The 18,260-nt window shown below is 37.6% G+C and overlaps 1 protein-coding gene across 1 annotated transcript in view; it reads left to right on the top strand.

The window, feature by feature from the left end:
• The window catches only part of Trap1 (TNF receptor associated protein 1), a 550,461-nt gene extending 534,157 nt beyond the window's left edge, over positions 1–16,304 (top strand). Inside the window, exon 17 of the mRNA XM_067144122.2 lies at positions 16,056–16,304. Within this exon, the coding sequence (XP_067000223.1) occupies positions 16,056–16,157 (102 nt within the window). The 3' untranslated portion in view covers positions 16,158–16,304. The remainder of the gene's footprint in view (positions 1–16,055) is intronic.
• The last annotated feature ends 1,956 nt before the right edge of the window (positions 16,305–18,260 follow it).

The following is an 18,260-nucleotide window of genomic DNA, read 5'->3' as shown; positions in this document are numbered from 1 at the left end:
AGAATGTTAATGGCACCTTTCCATCTTTCTCTTCTTTAAAACATGATATGTTTTTGGGCTGGGGTCTATCTAGAATTGGTGTGGACAGTTTTGTGTCCACAGTTTTCCTACACCATGGCAACCAGTGTATACATACGAGGACAGAGAAAAAACTACCGAACAAGTGGCTGCGCAGTTTGGGTCTTGTGGTTATCAGTTTGCATTGGGAGATAGTGGGTTCGAACCGCACTGTTGGCAGCCCTGAAGATGGGTTTCTATGGTTTCCCATTTTCACACCAGGCAGTACCTTAATTAAGGACAATCTCGATTCCTTCCCATGCCTAGCCCATCATTGCCATAAGACCAATTTATGTCATTGCAATGTAAAATGCTTATTGTTAAAAAAGAATTAAAAACACAACACCTCATATCCATGCTCCTATGCTTCTCTGTGTAACGGAGGAACTGGTGAACTTGATCAAGTCCAATAACCGAAGTTTGGGTCTATCTCTTGTTGTCCTCCCTTCAGTCTTAGCCTTCCTCCTCTTAACGTGTCCAAACAATCTCAGTTTATTTCTCTCCATTCATTCTGAAGGCTTTTCTACTCTGATATTCTTCTTGATATCATTTCTTACACTGTCCTTTTGTGCCTTTCCTATCATACTTTTTTTAAAGTTTAATCTCATTTGTCTGGTTCTTACACTGTCTTTTTGTCAGTGTCCAGTACTTTGCTGCTTATTTATTTATCTTTAGCAGTGGTGAAGGTAAGATTCATGGCTCTTTCTTAGACTTAACCACACAAATTATAACATAGTAAAGTAATATTAATGTTCAATTACAGAACAAACAAAAAAAAAATGAAAAAATAGCTATGCACGATATTACTGTAGTTTGAAAAATACATAACAAGGAAAACAAACAATGCACATAAGACAAAGAATAATTTGAAGCATAATAGTTAAAAATCCACAGTTCTAGACCTTCAGGCAAGCAACTCGGTATTGAAAAATTCCTAAGGATCTGAGCTACGAATTTTAGGTAGATAAAATATAATAAAGTCATCATCATTATCATCATCATCATTTCCCAACTCCAGTTTCCCGGGTGTGGTGTACAAGCGCTCGCCATCTCCTTCTGTCTTCATACATCTTCTGATCCAGTACATCCTCCCATTTGTATCCTCTCTCCTCCACATCTGATCTTACAGTCTCTATCCAATGTTTTCTTGGTCTTCCCTGTGGTCTTCTTCCTACGAGATTAAGGTCGAAATATTTTCTGGCAGGTCTTTCCCTGTTCATTCTCATTATGTGCCCATACCACTGAAATCTGTGTTTCTTTATGACACTTATAATAGGAACCTCAATACCAGCTACTTTCCTATTCACTTCATTTCTGATCTTATCCTTTCTGGTTGTTTGGTTCATGGTTCTAATGAATCTCATTTCAGTTGCTTGGATTCTACTGAAGTCTTTGTTTAGTAGGGTACCGGTACATGTCTCTAAACCGTACGTGAGGATTGGTACGAAGTAAGTGTGGTACATGATTGTTTTCGCTTTCTGTGTCCTGCTGAGTATTTCCTGCCTAACAGTGTTGTCTTTCGATATTGTGCTTCCGAGGTACTTGAAGTGGGGAGCTGATTCGATTTTTTCTCCTTCCAGAAATATATTTGAGCTTGTTCCTTCCCTGTTGATGGTCATTTCCACTGTCTTTGTTTTGCTCATCTTCAGTCCAAAATTTTTGAATTTGTTCCATTCATTAAGTTTCTTCTGAACTTCAGCTTCTGTCTCTCCCCATAAAAGCACATCATCAGCAAATACCAGGGCATTTGGTTCACTGTCCATTTTCTTGATAGATTTGATGACCTTGTCCATTACTGTTACGAACAGGAGTGGTGACAGAGCACTTCCTTGTTGGACACCTCTCTTTGTTTTAAACAGGGCGTTTGGTTTACTGTCCATTTTCTTGATAGATTTGATGGCCTTGCCCATTACTATTACGAACAGGAGTGGTGACAGAGCACTTCCTTGTTGGACACCTCTCTTTGTTTCAAACCATTTTGATCGTCCGCTGCCTATCTGGGCACAGCTGTAGCACTTCTGGTATAGCATCTTGACTTTGTCAATTAAGTACTTTGGCACCTTTAGGTCTTCCAGACATTCCCATATCTTGTTTTGAGGAACACTATCATATGCTTTTTCAATGTCCACAAATGCAATCACAAGATTTCTTCCATATTCCCAGTACTTTTGTGTCAGCATCTTTACTGCAAAGATAAGATCCAGAGTACTTTGACCTTTCCTGAACCCATGTTGTTCTTCCTCAAGCAAAGGTTCCACTATCTTCCTAAGTCTTGCTTCTATGATATTTTCCAGCAGCTTCAGTGAGTGTGACAACAGTGTGATGCCTCTCTAATTTCCACATTTCCGTCGGTTGCCCTTTTTGAACAGTGGGAACCCCTTTACTCCAATCTTCTGGAATTTTATTACTTTCCCAAATCACTGATAACACTTTATATAGCCAGTTCAAGCCTGGTATTCCAGCTGCCTTTATATTGTCTGGGCTGAGATCATCAAAGCCTGGGGACTTCCTATTTTGCATGCTCTTTAGTGCTGTTTCTACCTCAAGCCATGTTAATGGGTATTTGTTGTTTTTGGCTTCATCTACACTACAATCATTGGTGGTGGTGTTGCTCCCATCTCCATTTAACAGCATGTTGAAGTACTTCTTCATTTCATCCCTGATCCCTTCCTCTGTTCGTATTAAGCTACCATCATCTTTTTCCAGTGCAAGGATGTTTATATTTTCATTTCTTTTACTGTTTACTATTTTGTATAGTAGTTTCCTACTTCCTACTTCCAGCACTTTTCCTTTTCGTCCTGGATTAGTCTTTTTACAGCCAGTTTCTTTTTCTGGTATTCCTGTGCTAGGTGTTCAATTTCTAATTCATTTCGTCTATCATCTGTTTTCTGTTTTTCAAGGTCTAATTTTCTTTTCAATATATTTCTGTCTTTTACTGCTGTCTTCACTCGGTCATTCCACCAAGGTGTTTCCTTCTCTTTTGGTGTGGCAGTTGTTTTTCCACAAATTTCCGTGGCTTCTTTTACAAGGGTTTCTTTGAATAAGGACCATTCTTCTTCGACTCCCCCTTTCTCAGTTTTGGGTTATTTAGCTGTTATCCTTGCTTCATAGTTTCCTTTCTTCTCCATGTCCTTCAACAGCCATGTCTTAATCTTTGGCATTTTCTTTTGTTTAATTTTGGCACATGAACATCTTTTAGGTCAGTGATTAATAGCTGATGATCGCTATCTAGGCACTCTGTAACATACTGACCCGCTTTTCTATCAGTGATGATGAAGTCGATCATAGTCTTGAGCTTTCCATCCCAGCTGTATCTCGTTATTTTATGGCTGTCCCTCTTCTGATACCATGCGTTCTGGATGGTTAAGTTGTTTTGCACACAGAAATCAATCAGGTTCCCTCCTTCATAGTTTCTGTTACCAGAGCCATGGGGGCCAACATTGTTTTTACAATCTAGTCTTTCTTTACCAACTTGGGCATTCAGATCACCCATAATGATTGTGTTCTCCTCTGTTATTTGTTCCTCAAGTTCGATAAGGAATTGCTCTTTCTCTTCTGTGGTACATCTTGTCTGTGGTGCATAAACTTGCAGGAGAGTTTGATGTGCATTACCAACACTTAGTCTCATCTGGATGATCCTATCACTCACATATTTGACATCTGTCTGTGTGTCTATATCTTTATGAAGGAGGAAGCCAACTCCATTTTTGGATTCATCATTGTTCCCACTCCAGTACAGCACATATCCATTTCTCAAGGGCTTCTTCCCATATCCTTTCCATTTTGTCTCACTCAGCCCCAATACCTTGAGCTTACGCCTCTCCATAAGGTCCACAAGTTCTTCATATTTGTTGGTGAGAGTAAGGATATTGAGTGTATCAGTTTTCAGTCGCTCTTTCTTGGGAGGGTTTTGTGTCTTCTGGTATCTCCGATGAGCATCAGGCTTTTGGCCCTCATAAATTTGGACGGTACGAGAAAAACTGTCGTGCCCGGTATTTAATTTATTCTTCCATCCGAGGCTTATTTCAGGTTTGAAAGCAGTATATTCATACTCAACTGCTGACTTACTAGGACTAACACAGGTGAGGATTTTCTATTGGGGTTTACTCCCTTAGCCTTTGAAGATCCCTCTTCTCCACAAGGCAGTGGTGTCCTCTTCTAATTTTCCCCAGGGAGGATGGATTGCCTCTTCTGCCATCTCTGCCATTCCGAAGGTCTCCTTCTTTGCCAAAGATGCCGTTAAGGTCTTCGTCCGTAACCCTGGGCATGGGTTCCACGTTATACCTCGTGGTGCTGGGTCCCTGTCTGAACTTAGCCATCCTTTCACACCGGCCTACTGATGTGGAGGATGCCCACCTCCGCAGCGTGGATGCGCCAGGCAAGAATTACTCAAGTGGAGAACAGGGAGGTGACCCTCTCTCCCTTGAGCCGGGTTAATGGTTGCGTATGATGCCACAACCAAAGGCATATAATAAAGTATGAGAATATATTCTTTATTTATTCCTAAAAATGACAATCCTTTCCTTAATCATCGTTATCCGGTCGATTAGATTAGCAATTTGCCTTTTTCTACCGCTATGAGCGCTAATGTGATTCAATGAATTGTGTCATTTAAGCACCACTACGACGCTAATGTGAGTCAATGCAGAGTTTCACTTAATCCTTTATAACTACATTCGTTATGGACATTTTTCAAAAAATGAAAAAAACCACCTGAAGGAACTGAACCGAGGAACACATTACAGAAAGAATTATGTAAATTAGTTAATTTGGCTAAGATTTGAATCAAAAAGAAAAGGAGTGAATAAACAAGCGAGTTTAGACTGTTTTTCTGGAATTGCATTTAGGCCGAAAGTGATTTTCTAATTTTTTAAAAGTTTGATAGAGCTGTCTATGACTTTGACACAATTGAGGAAATTGCTTAATTTTATGCTTTTCATAGTGTGGGGACCCCTACTTTGGTAAGAAATGTTTTCTACATTAAAAGCAATAAGGAGAGAGGTAGCTGGAGAAGTGCCATAAATGCCCCGACCCAGCAGGAGCTGGATAAAGGGAAAGGATGATGACGATGAAGAAACAATACATCATAATGAAAACAAGTAAGGTACGATATGAAAACAGAAGCATATCAGAATAGTATACATAATCAAACAAGTATGGCAGTAAACTGTGATGTTACTTAAATTTTATGTTAACCAATTAAAAGTTTAATTTTTCATACACTATTTAAAGCAAAGTTATCTCTGCACAGGCCATGAAAGACCTTGGAGGGGTGGAAGGTAAAGGCTTACACTATCCTCGGTACTTGGAGGGGTAGAGTAGTTAGCTCTATGCTCAGCCTTCTGTGCCCCCATGAATTAAACTGGAACTTAATTTATGTTTTATTTATTTATTTATTTATTTATTTATTTATTTATTTATTTATTGTGAACATAACAGGTCATTAGTCCCAATTACAATGTTCACGACAATTGTTACTTACATGTTAAAGGTACATGTTAAGAACAAAAACCACTACCTAGTTAGAGTAATCCTAAAACTAATTACTCTGACACACGTCACATTACTAAAAAAAAAAAAAAAAAAAAAAAGAATAATTATGGTTAATATAACTAATAATACATTACATTACTAATACATTCTAATTAAAATCAGTATATTAATTAAAACAATTATTTTAACAGGATTTCCACTTGGAATGTAATACATTTAAAAACCAAGTTGTACATCATTTATACTAGTTTATACTATTTTCCTTTTTTTAATCTTCATAATCTATTAAATTATGTTCAGAAGTACAGTGTTACATTTCGAAATGAATGTAGCTTCAGCCATACTAAAAATATCAACATAAGGATGAATATTGTTGTAGAGCCTCATTGCTCTGTTAATTGGGGAGTTCTTATGTATTTCGGTCTTAGCCTTTGATAGAAAGAATATATTTCTAGGACGACTTAGTTTATGTGGCACATAAAATGTTATTGATTTCAATATGTTTGAGTCATCAATTACAGAATTAATTATTTTATACAGGAAAGTCAAATCTTTGCAACTTCGTCTGTGGCGCAAGCTATTCACACCATGTTCCTTCAGCATATCTGAGTAATTTATGAAGGTTGGGTAATTTCCTGTGATTTTATAAGTCATGAATTTTAAAAGCTTGTTTTGAGTACTCTCGATAAGATTGATATTTTTTGTGGTCACTGGGTTCCAAACAACTGAGCCATACTCAAGTCTGGACCTTACAAATGAGTTAAACAAGGTTAATAGTGTCTTTGGACGAAATGATAACGAATTCCGTATAATGAAGCCTAACATTTTAAGAGCATTATTGGTAATTTTTTGAATATGGTCGTTGAATCTTAAATCTTCATTGAATGTTATTCCTAAATCCATTTTTGTCTTGACACGAGTTAATATGTCAGTATCCATTGCATAGTTATATTTAATCTTCTGTTTCTTCCGAGTAAATGTCATGGCTACACATTTATCTATATTAAAATTTAACTTATTCTGTTTGCTCCAGTCTACAAGAGAATCTAAATCGTTTTGAAGTAGTTGACAATCAGATACTGTTTTAATAGATTTGTATATTTTAATATCATCAGCAAAAATAAGAATTTCAGAAGATGTTATAGTTTCCGGTATGTCATTAACAAAGATTAGAAATAGCAAAGGCCCCAAGTTAGAACCTTGTGGAACTCCCGAATTTACATCAAATTTGGAAGATATATGACCTTTGTAACTTACAACCTGAGTTCTATCCTTTAAATACGATATCAGTAAGTTTTGTAATGTAGTAGAAAATCCAAAGGAAGAAAATTTATTTATTAAGCAATCATGATTAACCTTATCGAAAGCTTTTTGAAAATCCGTGTAAATTACATCAGCCTGATCATGATCATCTAAACTAGCGGATATATATTCAGTAAAGTTGCAAAGATTTGTTTCAGTGGATCTTCTCGCCATGAATCCATGTTGTCTCGGTGAGATACTATTTCTAACATGATCATAAATTTGTTTGTACAATATAATTTCAAAAAGTTTGGCTGGGGCACAAAGAATAGTAACAGGTCTATAATTACTGAACAATTTGATATCTCCAGTTTTATATACTGGAGTAACCTTGGTATGTTTCCACAAGTTGCTGTTGCTGACTGAATGATGAACCTTAGGACCATGTACACCTCTGGAAGTTGTGATCTCGTTTCTTAATGTATTTGACTTCCTAACATGGAATAAAACACGTTCTTTGGGTGAAATGAACATATTTTAATTGTAAAATCACATTGTTACTATCTTACATTTCATACATCCTATCACATACCACCAGTCACATGAAACAGTTGGCAGTATTCAGAACAAAATATCTGCAAACATTCTTCAATTTTGTGAATGTTTTATAGTTCCTGACATCAGTTGGAAGTTTATTCCAAAATTGCAACATGGTCACATAGAAGAGCAATTGATAGCAATATTGAGGAAGACCTATCCATATCTAATGTTACAATTATGGAATGAGGACAAGAAATGAAATTTTGAAGAAATATACCGGTATAGGCAGAGATTTTCATACAGAGTTCAATATAATGATAACAGTACATGAAACTTCCTATGACATCAGTATATAAAACTCGTGTCGCCCCTCAGGTTTCAGCCAGGAAAAAGTTTCATAGGTAGGAGTTACATGAGCATAATTACTCAAAAGCAAACCGAGGACCAGACTTCAATGCTCCCTGCAGTTTCACAGTTTGTACACTCATTGCATCAACAAGGACCATGTCATCTTGTCAAGTATTGGTAATACCAGAGTCTGAAAATTTTTTATCCATAAGTCTTGTTTAAGTCAGTATGGGGAATTACACATGTTTGAACTTCCTTCTTCAAGATCAAGTTCGTCACTCTCTGATAAAATTCATTCTCCTGTTGTATCCTTTTACTTATGCTGCATCAGTTCACTTCCAAAGTACTTGGCCTTTCTGCAATTTCGGGGTCTCGTCTCCCAATTTTTACCTTCCCATTTCTTCTTCTAGTTAACACCAATATCATACTTTTTTTTTTTTTTTTTTGCTGGACTGTGTAGCTCAGATGGTAGAGCTCTAGCTGAAGTTAGCAAGTTTGATCCTGGCTCAGTCTGGTGGTATTTGAAGGTGCTCCAATACATCAGCTTGTGCCAGGAGATTTACTGGCACATTTAAGAACTCCTGTGGGACAAACTTCCAGCAGCCCGGCATCTCCGAAAACTATAAAAGTAGTTAGTTGGGCATTAAACCAGTAGCATTATTATTCTTTATAATGTACTGGAAAGGGACACACAAGCCATATTAAGTCAAATATAGAGAGATAAGAACAAGAATAGCTTAAACACAATGATAGGTGAATGTGGGCTGAGGGAGCAACAGAAAAAGGAGACAAAGACCATCTCTACATCTTCAAATAGATGGGTTCTCTCCTCATCACCTCTGGTTCTACATCCATTTCTGCTTTGCACCTTCATCAGGAGGGAGGGTTTCAACACTCATGGGGCTATTTTGACAGATCTTCAGTCTTGATGTGGAAAGTGTGAGATGAGAAAAAAAAGGGATAAATACAGAAAAAGGGAAGAGACAAAAAATATACATTAATACAGGTGATAAAAGATTAAGAACACAGGACAAACAGAAAAGCAACCAACTAGGTCAATATAAGTAATTGAAAGGAACAAACAATAACAAATCATATATAGAAAGAGAGGAGCATTAAAAGGAACACGTAAGAGGACAAACACAATGACAGGCCATTGTGGGAAGAGGAAGAAATAGAGAAGAGAAGGAGACAAGTATAGTGAAACTTCCTTTAATGGACACTTCTGATTAGGAGACAGTTTTCAAATCCCTGGAAAAATAACCTGGACTTGTATAGGGAAATACTGTAACTCTTAATACCGCACATTCCTAAAAATGGATGCTCACACTTGTTAATGGACACTAACTAGCAGTAAAAGAGTGCAAACTGTGCTTGGAAGCTTAAAACAGCGAGGCAGATAAGTTGTAAAGCCCTGGCCGACAGAGGACTGAACTGTAATCTACCGGATAGCCCAGAGTGCTGATGATCTCAAAGACAAAACGAGGAATAAGAGAGCTGAAGCGCTACTTCTGAAATGAAGCAGTGTTGTCAGATTTTTACAGTTGAAATTCTCATCACAATGTTAAAATTTCCTGCATGTACCTGATTTTTCCCTCATCTGATATTTATAATCATAAATATCAAACTAAGCTTCCTGCTGCTATATCAGAACTAAACAGAAACGGTACTTTCTATAATATACCAGATGTTCTCCCACTTCCGTAGTCGATTATTTGCCCTGAAAATCCGCCTCTTCTTTTAGTTGGGCCATGTAATTAACACATAATAATAACAACAACAACAACAACAACAACAACAACAATATTTGTGCTGCTACAATGGGCACTAAAAATTAGTAACTGCTGAATGGGAGGAGCAGTCCTGACAATACCTACCATAACACCCAAATTTACCTTTCTTTTTTTTTTTTTCTATTGGCTTTACGTCGCACCGACACAGATAGGTCTTACGGCGACTATGGGACAGGAAAGGGCTAGGACTGGGAAGGAAGCGACCGTGGCCTTAATTAAGGTACAGCCCCAGCATTTGCCTGGTGTGAAAATGGGAAACCACGGAAAACCACCTTCAGGACTGCCGACAGTGGGGTTCGAACCCACTATCTCCCGAATACAGGATACTGGCCGCACTTAAGCCCCAAATTTACCAGCAGATTGCATTATTAAAATCTGAAATGTGAAATATGTTCTTTTATGGAAGATTTATTATTGTTCACGTTTAATACAGTATGTTACTACATATGACTTGTGCAATTAGGCATCCCACTTGTACACATTCATTCAAAATATTATTGATAAGTAATATACAGTCGAACCTCGATAATTCGAAATTGGTTAATTCAAAATCTCGCTGAATTCGAAATACGGATAATTCATAATTCGAAGAACAATGCCGGTCCTGTTACCGAAATTCAGACTTTTAATTTAAAACTGCCTTTATATTTTGAAAAAATAGTATTTTACTGAGTAATTTAAATTCAAAATTTCTCCGCGTCATGAAAGAACACGTCTTGCGGAACGTGGAGGGGTAACTTTGCGCACTTTCACCTACTTTGGCGTGTCTACAGTGTGCTTCATATCTGCTATGTTCGAGCGGAATCGTAATTATTTTGTATTCGGCGTCTTTAGGAAAGCCACAATATCACGTAGCAGGCAGTGTGCAGAGAAGTAGAATCCGCAAACACTGGCGATGCCGACAGAAGTTGGCGAACAAACGTGGCTTATAGCCCATAATCAATTTGTACGCACCAAACAATATTGTCAGTGCCGATGAAACTGCATTGTTTGTTTGTTTTATTTTTTTAAATGCTGAGGCCAAACAGACTTAAAGTTTTAAAGGAGAGAATTGCCAGCCGGCAAATGTACTGTGTTGCTATTCAGTGCACACTGCACCAAAGAGAATGAGTGCACTGCACAATGAAGCGAGCGACTTCCTTCCCCTGTCATAGGAAAGTTCGAAAAGCCACAATGTTTTTTTTTAAGGGTGTCGGACACTTTCAATGCCAGTATAAGGCGTCTAAAAATGTAGACACCGGGCGAGTTGGCCGTGCGCGTAGAGGCGCGCGGCTGTGAGCTTGCATCCGGGAGATAGTAGGTTCGAATCCCACTATCGGCAGCCCTGAAAATGGTTTTCCGTGGTTTCCCATTTTCACACCAGGCAAATGCTGGGGCTGTACCTTAATTAAGGCCACGGCCGCTTCCTTCCAACTCCTAAGCCTTTCCTATCCCATCGTCGCCATAAGACCTATCTGTGTCGGTGCGACGTAAACCCCCTAGCAAAAAAAAAAAAAATGTAGACAGTACTGTAATCCAAAAGATAAAGCATTTGCACAGGGGAGCCAGCATAATTTTTCCTCATCTTTGAATCGTGTTTTTCTTCCTTTCGTTGCGTGAGGTTATGTTTCTCATTGTTTTATACAAGAGTATTATTGAAAAATGTAAATGCACCTTGTTGGATAAATTTTTGAAATACTGTTTTCCATGGCATGTGAAAAGTTTAAACTGAGAATCAAGGTGATTGCATGCATTAATGGGTCTTAGAAGTGCCATGGCGGGAAATTGTACACGTATAGTCACTGTACTGTTTTTGCAATGCGAACGGAAGCAAGAGACTTTCTCCCCTCGTCATAGGAAAGTTTGATAAGCCGCGATGTTTTAAGGGCATCGGTTACATTCCGTGCAAGCACAAGGCATCTAAAATGCATACAGTACAGTAATCCAATGAATAAAACACTTGCACTGGGGAGCCAGTATAGATTTCTCCTCATCTTTTGAATCATGTTTTCTTTCTTTTGATTTTGTTGCGTGACGTTATTTTTTATTTATTTTTTCCATGACATTTGAGAGCTTTAAACTGTGAATCAACGTTAATTGCATGCAGTAACGGGTCTTAGAATATATTGTGATGCCGCAAGGGTTGGCATTTCCAAAGTACGTGTTGGCAGTTAATTCGAAATCACGTAATTCAAAGTCTGATTTTTGCATCCCAACGACTTCAAATTAACGAAGTTTTACTGTAAATGCATTTAAAACATAAACCACTTAATTATAACAACCAATTGTTCAGAGACTGCCACTCTACCACGGACAGTTTCAGGGTTTGAGCTAAAATGCGATGCATCAAAAATATACTATGCTAGTCTATATGAATACCTATTCCCAAGAAAGCCGGTGCTGACAAGTGCAAAAACTACCATATCATTAGTTTAGTATCCCATGCTTGCAAAAATTTAACATGAATTATTTACAGAAGAATGGAAAGACAGGTTGAAGCTGAGTTGGGAGAAGATCAATTTGGCTTCAGAAGAAATGTAGGAACGTGTGAAGCAATCCTAACTTTATATCTGATTTTAGAGGATCGAATTAAGAAGGACAAGCCCACGTACATGGCGTTCGTAGATCTAGAAAAGGCATTTGATAATGTTGATTGGACTGAGCTATTTAAGATTCTGAAGGTGATTGGGATCAGATACCGAGAACAAAAAATGATCTACAATCTGTATAAAAATCAGTCTACAGTGATAAGAATCGAAGGTTTTGAAACAGAAGCAGCAATCCAGAAAGGAGTGAGGCAAGGCTGCAGTCTGTCCCCCATCCTTTTCAGTATTTATATAGAATAGGCAGTAAAGGAAATCAAATAGGAATTTGGAAAGGGAATCACAATCCAAGGAGAGGAAATCAAAACCTTGAGATTTGCCAATGATATTGTTATTTTATCTGAGACTGTAGAAGATCTCAAGAAGCTGCTGATTGGTATGGACGAAGTATTGGGTAAGGAGTAGGACAACAGTCCTAAACAAAAGTAATGGAGTGCAGCCGAACGAAGGCAGGTAATGCAGGTAATATTAGATTAGGAAATGAATTCTTAAATGAAGTAGATGAATATTGTTACTTGGATAGTAAAATAACTAACTATGGCAGACATAAGCAGGACATAAAATGCAGACTAGCACAAGCAAGGAAGAGCTTTCTTAAGAAAATAAATTTGCTCACTTCCAACATTGATACAGGAATTAGAAAGATGTTTCTAAAGACTTTCATGTGGAGCGTGGCATTGTATGGAAGTGAAACATGGACGATAACTAGCTCAGGAAGAAAGAGAATAGAAGCTTTTGAAATGTGGTGTTATAGAAGAATGCTGAAGGTGAGATGGATAGATCATATCACGAATGAAGAGATATTGAATCAAATTGGTGAGAGGAAATTGATGTGACTAAATTTGACAAGAAGAGATAGAATGTTAGGACCTATCTTAAGACACCCAGGACTTGTTCAGTTGGTTTTTGAAGGAAGTGTAGGCGGTAAGAACGGTAGGGATAGACCAAGGTATGAATATGATAAGCAGATTAGAGCAGATGTAGGATGCAATAGTTACGTAGAAATGAAAAGGTTAGCACTGGATAGGGTGGCATGGAGGGCTGCATCAAACCAGTGTATGGACTATAACTCAACAACTACAGTCTATATGAAAAGGAAAGTATTGCTCTCATTTCAAGAGGGCATTTCATTTGTTCAAACATAAAATGGAACAGTAAAATATTTTATGAAAGTAGGGAAAGACAACATTACAATTCCCACGTTTTCACGACGTTCTTAACATTTGCCCTATGGTTCCACAACATTTCCATTTTTCCCTTATTCATGGGAAATTTCCTTCAGTCTGGCAACACTGGAATGAAGGTGATACAAACAGATTACAAATTTTTAATGACCTGAAATATTCCTGGAGAATTTCATTAGCAGTGTCTTTGTCAAGCAGACCAAAACTGACCAATTCCTTAAGTTAGCTTGGTGTTTTTATGAATATTATTTACTGTATTGTACATAGTTGAACTGACACAGAAGGCCTGGTGTTATAGTGAAACTTCCCTGGTTTATGAACATTTAAAATAAATTAGTGTAAATGCACTAAGTGGCTGTCGGCTTGCCCTCTCATTCTTGATTTAATAACATAAAAGGCGAGTAGAGTAGCACGACTAAGTGAATTCAGGTCCAAAAACATTTTTGACTACACGACATATTTTTTTGAATTCTTGGGACTTTCAAAAACTGAATTTTTCTTAATAATGAACACTTCTCAAAAATGGATGCATTTTTCATCCACAAAGGTGTCTGCTATTGGAAAGCTTTACTGTAAAAACATGAAAACAACCAACATCAAGAGTGAAGATCTCTCAAGATGGCCTCCCCTAATGAACCTGAGAAGCAGAAATTGTGGTAGGGATGGAGCGAGTAGACCTGTAGAGTAACTCGGTTCTAGCATTTATGTGATATCGCAGCAAAGCACTGTTTCACTTCCAGCTGGGTTCATCAGCAAAATTACGCTACTGTTTTGACTGGAGACAATTGTCCTACTGTATTTATCTGTTTTATTACAGATACATTTGTGTGTGAAGTTGGTGTATTACATTTTTGTCGACATTTGTTAAATCAGTAAGAACTTGTAAATGCCAATGTTGGATTTAATATTCCTGCACCTGTAGGCACAATTATAGCATGCACTGTCAAAAAAAAGTCAAGTACTTGACATAAGTACAGAATATGGCTCACCGTGCAAGTAATATTTATGATTACAAAAAAACCAGAGTCCCCAGAACCTGATAACTTTTAAATATGAAAATAAATTCATTAACCATAGAGGTTTTAGGCTCTGACAGTAGTGAAATAATCATCATCATGTCGCCACTGATCTGTATTTAGGATTGTCGTGCAGGTGGCAGATTCGCTGTCAGTTGTTTATCTAATCTTTTCTTAAATCGTTTCAAAGAGGTTGGAAATTTATTGAACATCTCCCTTGGAAAATTATTCCAATCCCTAGCTCCTCTTTGTATAAACGAATACTTACCACAACTCTTCGATCAAAAATAGTATTAGCCAACATTTGCCGCTCCCAGTGCCACCGTCCTTATGCACGTGCCTCGTGGGCCTGTATTATATAAATCCACACACACTGAAGTGCCTTTGATGTGCCAAAGGCTCATTTTGGAGACCATTCCCTTATGAAAGCTGCTCAGTAACTACAAGTGCTAAGCTGCTAGGCCCACAATGCAAAAAAGTAGCATTTCAATTTGCTGATCCACACGGCCTAGCTGCCATTATCATAGCAACCTCCTTACTACTAGTTAGCGGAAAATATCGGCCCGCTCTTCAGACGTTGTCTGAGTAGCTTTTTTTTGTGTGTGTGTTAATCTGTTTCTGTGTGCTCTGGATATTATGACACAATGTCTTTAGGAAGCCAGATACCGCTACCCTTCAATAATTTTGGCTGGCGCTGCATTTCCAGTGGTCAGTGTAAGTGAGCAAGTAAGTGAGTTCAAAACAGTACATGGAGAAAGAGTTTGGAAGTGTCCCAAAGCAGTGAGCAACAAAGTTGCAAGAAGAATGGTCTTCAAATTTGGAAGGAACTAGAAGTCTCCTAGGGTCCATGCCACTAAAGGTGGCACACGTGAAGCAAATGTTGACGGTACAATCAGATGTTATAGTCATTATAGTTATTCTAGAAATACATTGGCTCTGAGATATGCGGATTCTAAATATAAGTCTAGGAAACGGATGGAGAGCAGCTACTTACCATGATAGAGTACATTGATGACAGAAGACTGAAATGTAACAGCGCGTGTATTGTGTATTAGAGTACATATAAGAGAAAAACATGTAATTTTCGGTTGTAGCCTACATCAGTGGAGGAAAGAATAATAAGATTTGTTTGTTGCATGTAACACATCACACCAAATGCATTAATACACTGTCTCTTGTGTTTGATTATGCTATGCTAATGTATACATAAATATAGAGAATTGAGATCATTTCCGTATTTTATTCCCGTAACTCATGTTATATAAATAAGCTTTGCATCACTTATTAACTTTTAACTACATAACTATCAGTGAAATGATCACTCTACTTAATATAAGCTTAGATTTATATTTCAAATAATCAGATTTCATTTTTTCAATTATTATGTCCTTCATGGAATACTTTTGTCCATATTTAGTAATAATATCTAATAATCTTACTTCTTAATGTCCACTCTAGCTGATAATTAATATAAACTTTTGGCTGCACAGTTACAAATTTGTACTTGTTTTAACTGAGTACTGACTTGCTCTGAACCTCTCCATCCTCGCCACTAAACAGAAACAAACTCTTTGTGGGCTGAGAAGAGATGGATGGAGAACTGGGATTGATGAGGAGAGAGCTTTGTGACGACTGTCCTTGTCCTTTTGTGTTTTGATGTTTGCACTTGTTTCCTTTTCTATTGCTCCCTCTTGTTCTTATATACCTCTTTATAAAGTTTATACTGAACTCAAAAGTCAGGCTGGCTTGCATGATATTCCTAAATGTGTATTTTGCTCTCTCTCTCTCTCTCTCTTGCAGCTGTTTGACAACAGCTTAGTCGCAGCCGGTCTCATGGAAGATCCTCGGACTCTGCTCACGGGCATGAATGAGTTGCTAGTGTTGGCCCTTGAGAAGCATTGAGGACAGAAGACTGAAATGTAACAGCGCGTGTATTGTGTACTAGAACATTACTTCATTCCTGGTGTTATTTGTTTCTCGAGATCTGCTCAATATTTGTGTAAAAAATATGTTTGTATAAAATAAATAAACTATTTCTTTGAAATGTTTTATTCTTGTTATTCATTCTCATGTGCCATCATGGGCAACCACATGAAGAAACGAGTGAAAAGCCACTGTGAACCTGTACCATGGCTGAGAGAAAACTTCCTCACAAGTATATTGAACAATAACTTATGACTCATCATAGGTTTTGATTTCTCTTACCCAAGTGCAACTTTGTCAGGTGGAAAAAGAATATCTCTTAATTTTACTTCTGATTCTTCCCACGTTCTATTGCTTTATGCTGTTCTTAACTAAGTCCATCCATTGTAATCAGGTTACTTCTTTTCATTCTTTAATTTCATAGTATGAGCTGGCATAAGTACACATGAATGTTCACGAGCAACTGTTTACTGCTTCTCCTTGTCCATGCAGTGCTGCGATAATAGAGGCACACCGAAAAACAGGAGCTCTCGTCAAGGATTGGGGGCTACTTCAAACATACCTCTACTGTGGAAAAAGGAGGAATTTTTTGGGCATAACCCAGGATAGGCTTATATCCAATATTAGAAAGAAATTTAAGTGACTTGCATCATCCATTTAAAATCAATTTTCTTCATTTCAAGTTATTTTAGTGTGTGTGTGTGTGTTTTTTATGTACCCAGTACGTGTTTTAATCCTTGCAGCTATGTAAGTACCATGCTCGTTTTAATTTATTACAACTCCGGGGTTATTTTCATTGATGTTATGGAATGATATAATCTAACGGAACTTGTAAATCAGAATTGTGCTAATATTCAAATTGTAAAATTCATTTGGGGTATCTACCACGAAGTCGCAATGTTGGTCTTCTGAATCATGACTTCACCAACTATCCTAATTCAGTGCCTATGCATTTACTACTTGGACTGCATACTTCTATCAAATGATGTATTTATCTTTGAAATTATTTGATCGAGTGAGTTGGCTGTGCGGCTAGGAGTGCGCAGCTGTGAGCTTACATTTGAGAGATAGTGGGTTCGAACCCCACTGTCGGCAGCGCTGAAAATTGTTTTCCGTGGGTTCCCGTTTTCACACAATGCAAATGCTGGGGCTGTACCTTAATTAAGGCCACGGCCTCTTCCTTCCCACTCCAAGCCATTTACAATTCCAACATCGCCAAAAAACCTACAGTATCTGCGTCAGTGCAACATAAAGCAACTTGTAAATTGCTCGAAACTGTTACATTTTTTTAACTTAATATTGTACCGTATCATTAGGCTTAGGTTCAAATTTCATTCACAGTATACTTCTATTTATGTGTAAAGGGGAATATTTAAATCAATGTATTGACCTTAGAAATTCTGTTGTATGTTCATCTTAATTTTATTGTAACCTCAAATTTATTCTTTCCCCTTCACATGGGATATTATTTATGAATGTGGTTTCCATGATTGTTTCCTATTGTTTGACGTCTACCTTCTGTTTTTATTTGGCATTATTATGTAATCTTTTGTTTCCTGGTGGACATTGAACATTAACATAAATTGGTTCTATGTCTAACATGTCATGATTATCATGATCTCCACAAATATCCACCCCTGCCGATCAGCTTAACAGAATGTAATATAAATTTGTCTTTCTCAAAACCTAATCGTTCTCATTTTTGTTGTGTAATCTTGATTTTGAATTTCTTATTTGCTTTTCTCTAACAGAAAACTGTGAACGTATTAAAATATAAGTCTCACCTTGTCACTCTTTCAGCTCCTTTTGCAATGGTTGCAGACAGTAAAATGTCAGTGAAATGACTCTATGCCATTTGTGGACTGAGGGCTATATTTAATTGGAGATTTTGCTGAAAGGGTGCGTGAAAATGGACTTTCATCACGTATGTACATATAAAATACACAACCTACAAAAGCACTAACTTACACTTGAGTGGCCAAAAGTCATGGGAAGACACTGAATGTGATGTTAATAATGAATTGCTCCTCCGCGAGCCCTCGAAACGGGAGTAATACAGCGAGGCATCGACTCTACAAGGTG

Source organism: Anabrus simplex, chromosome 3 (genome assembly GCF_040414725.1).
Source record: "Anabrus simplex isolate iqAnaSimp1 chromosome 3, ASM4041472v1, whole genome shotgun sequence".
Lineage (NCBI taxonomy): Eukaryota > Metazoa > Arthropoda > Insecta > Orthoptera > Tettigoniidae > Anabrus > Anabrus simplex.
Note: the sequence above shows the minus strand (reverse complement) of the source record. Positions and strands in the feature narration are given on the sequence as shown.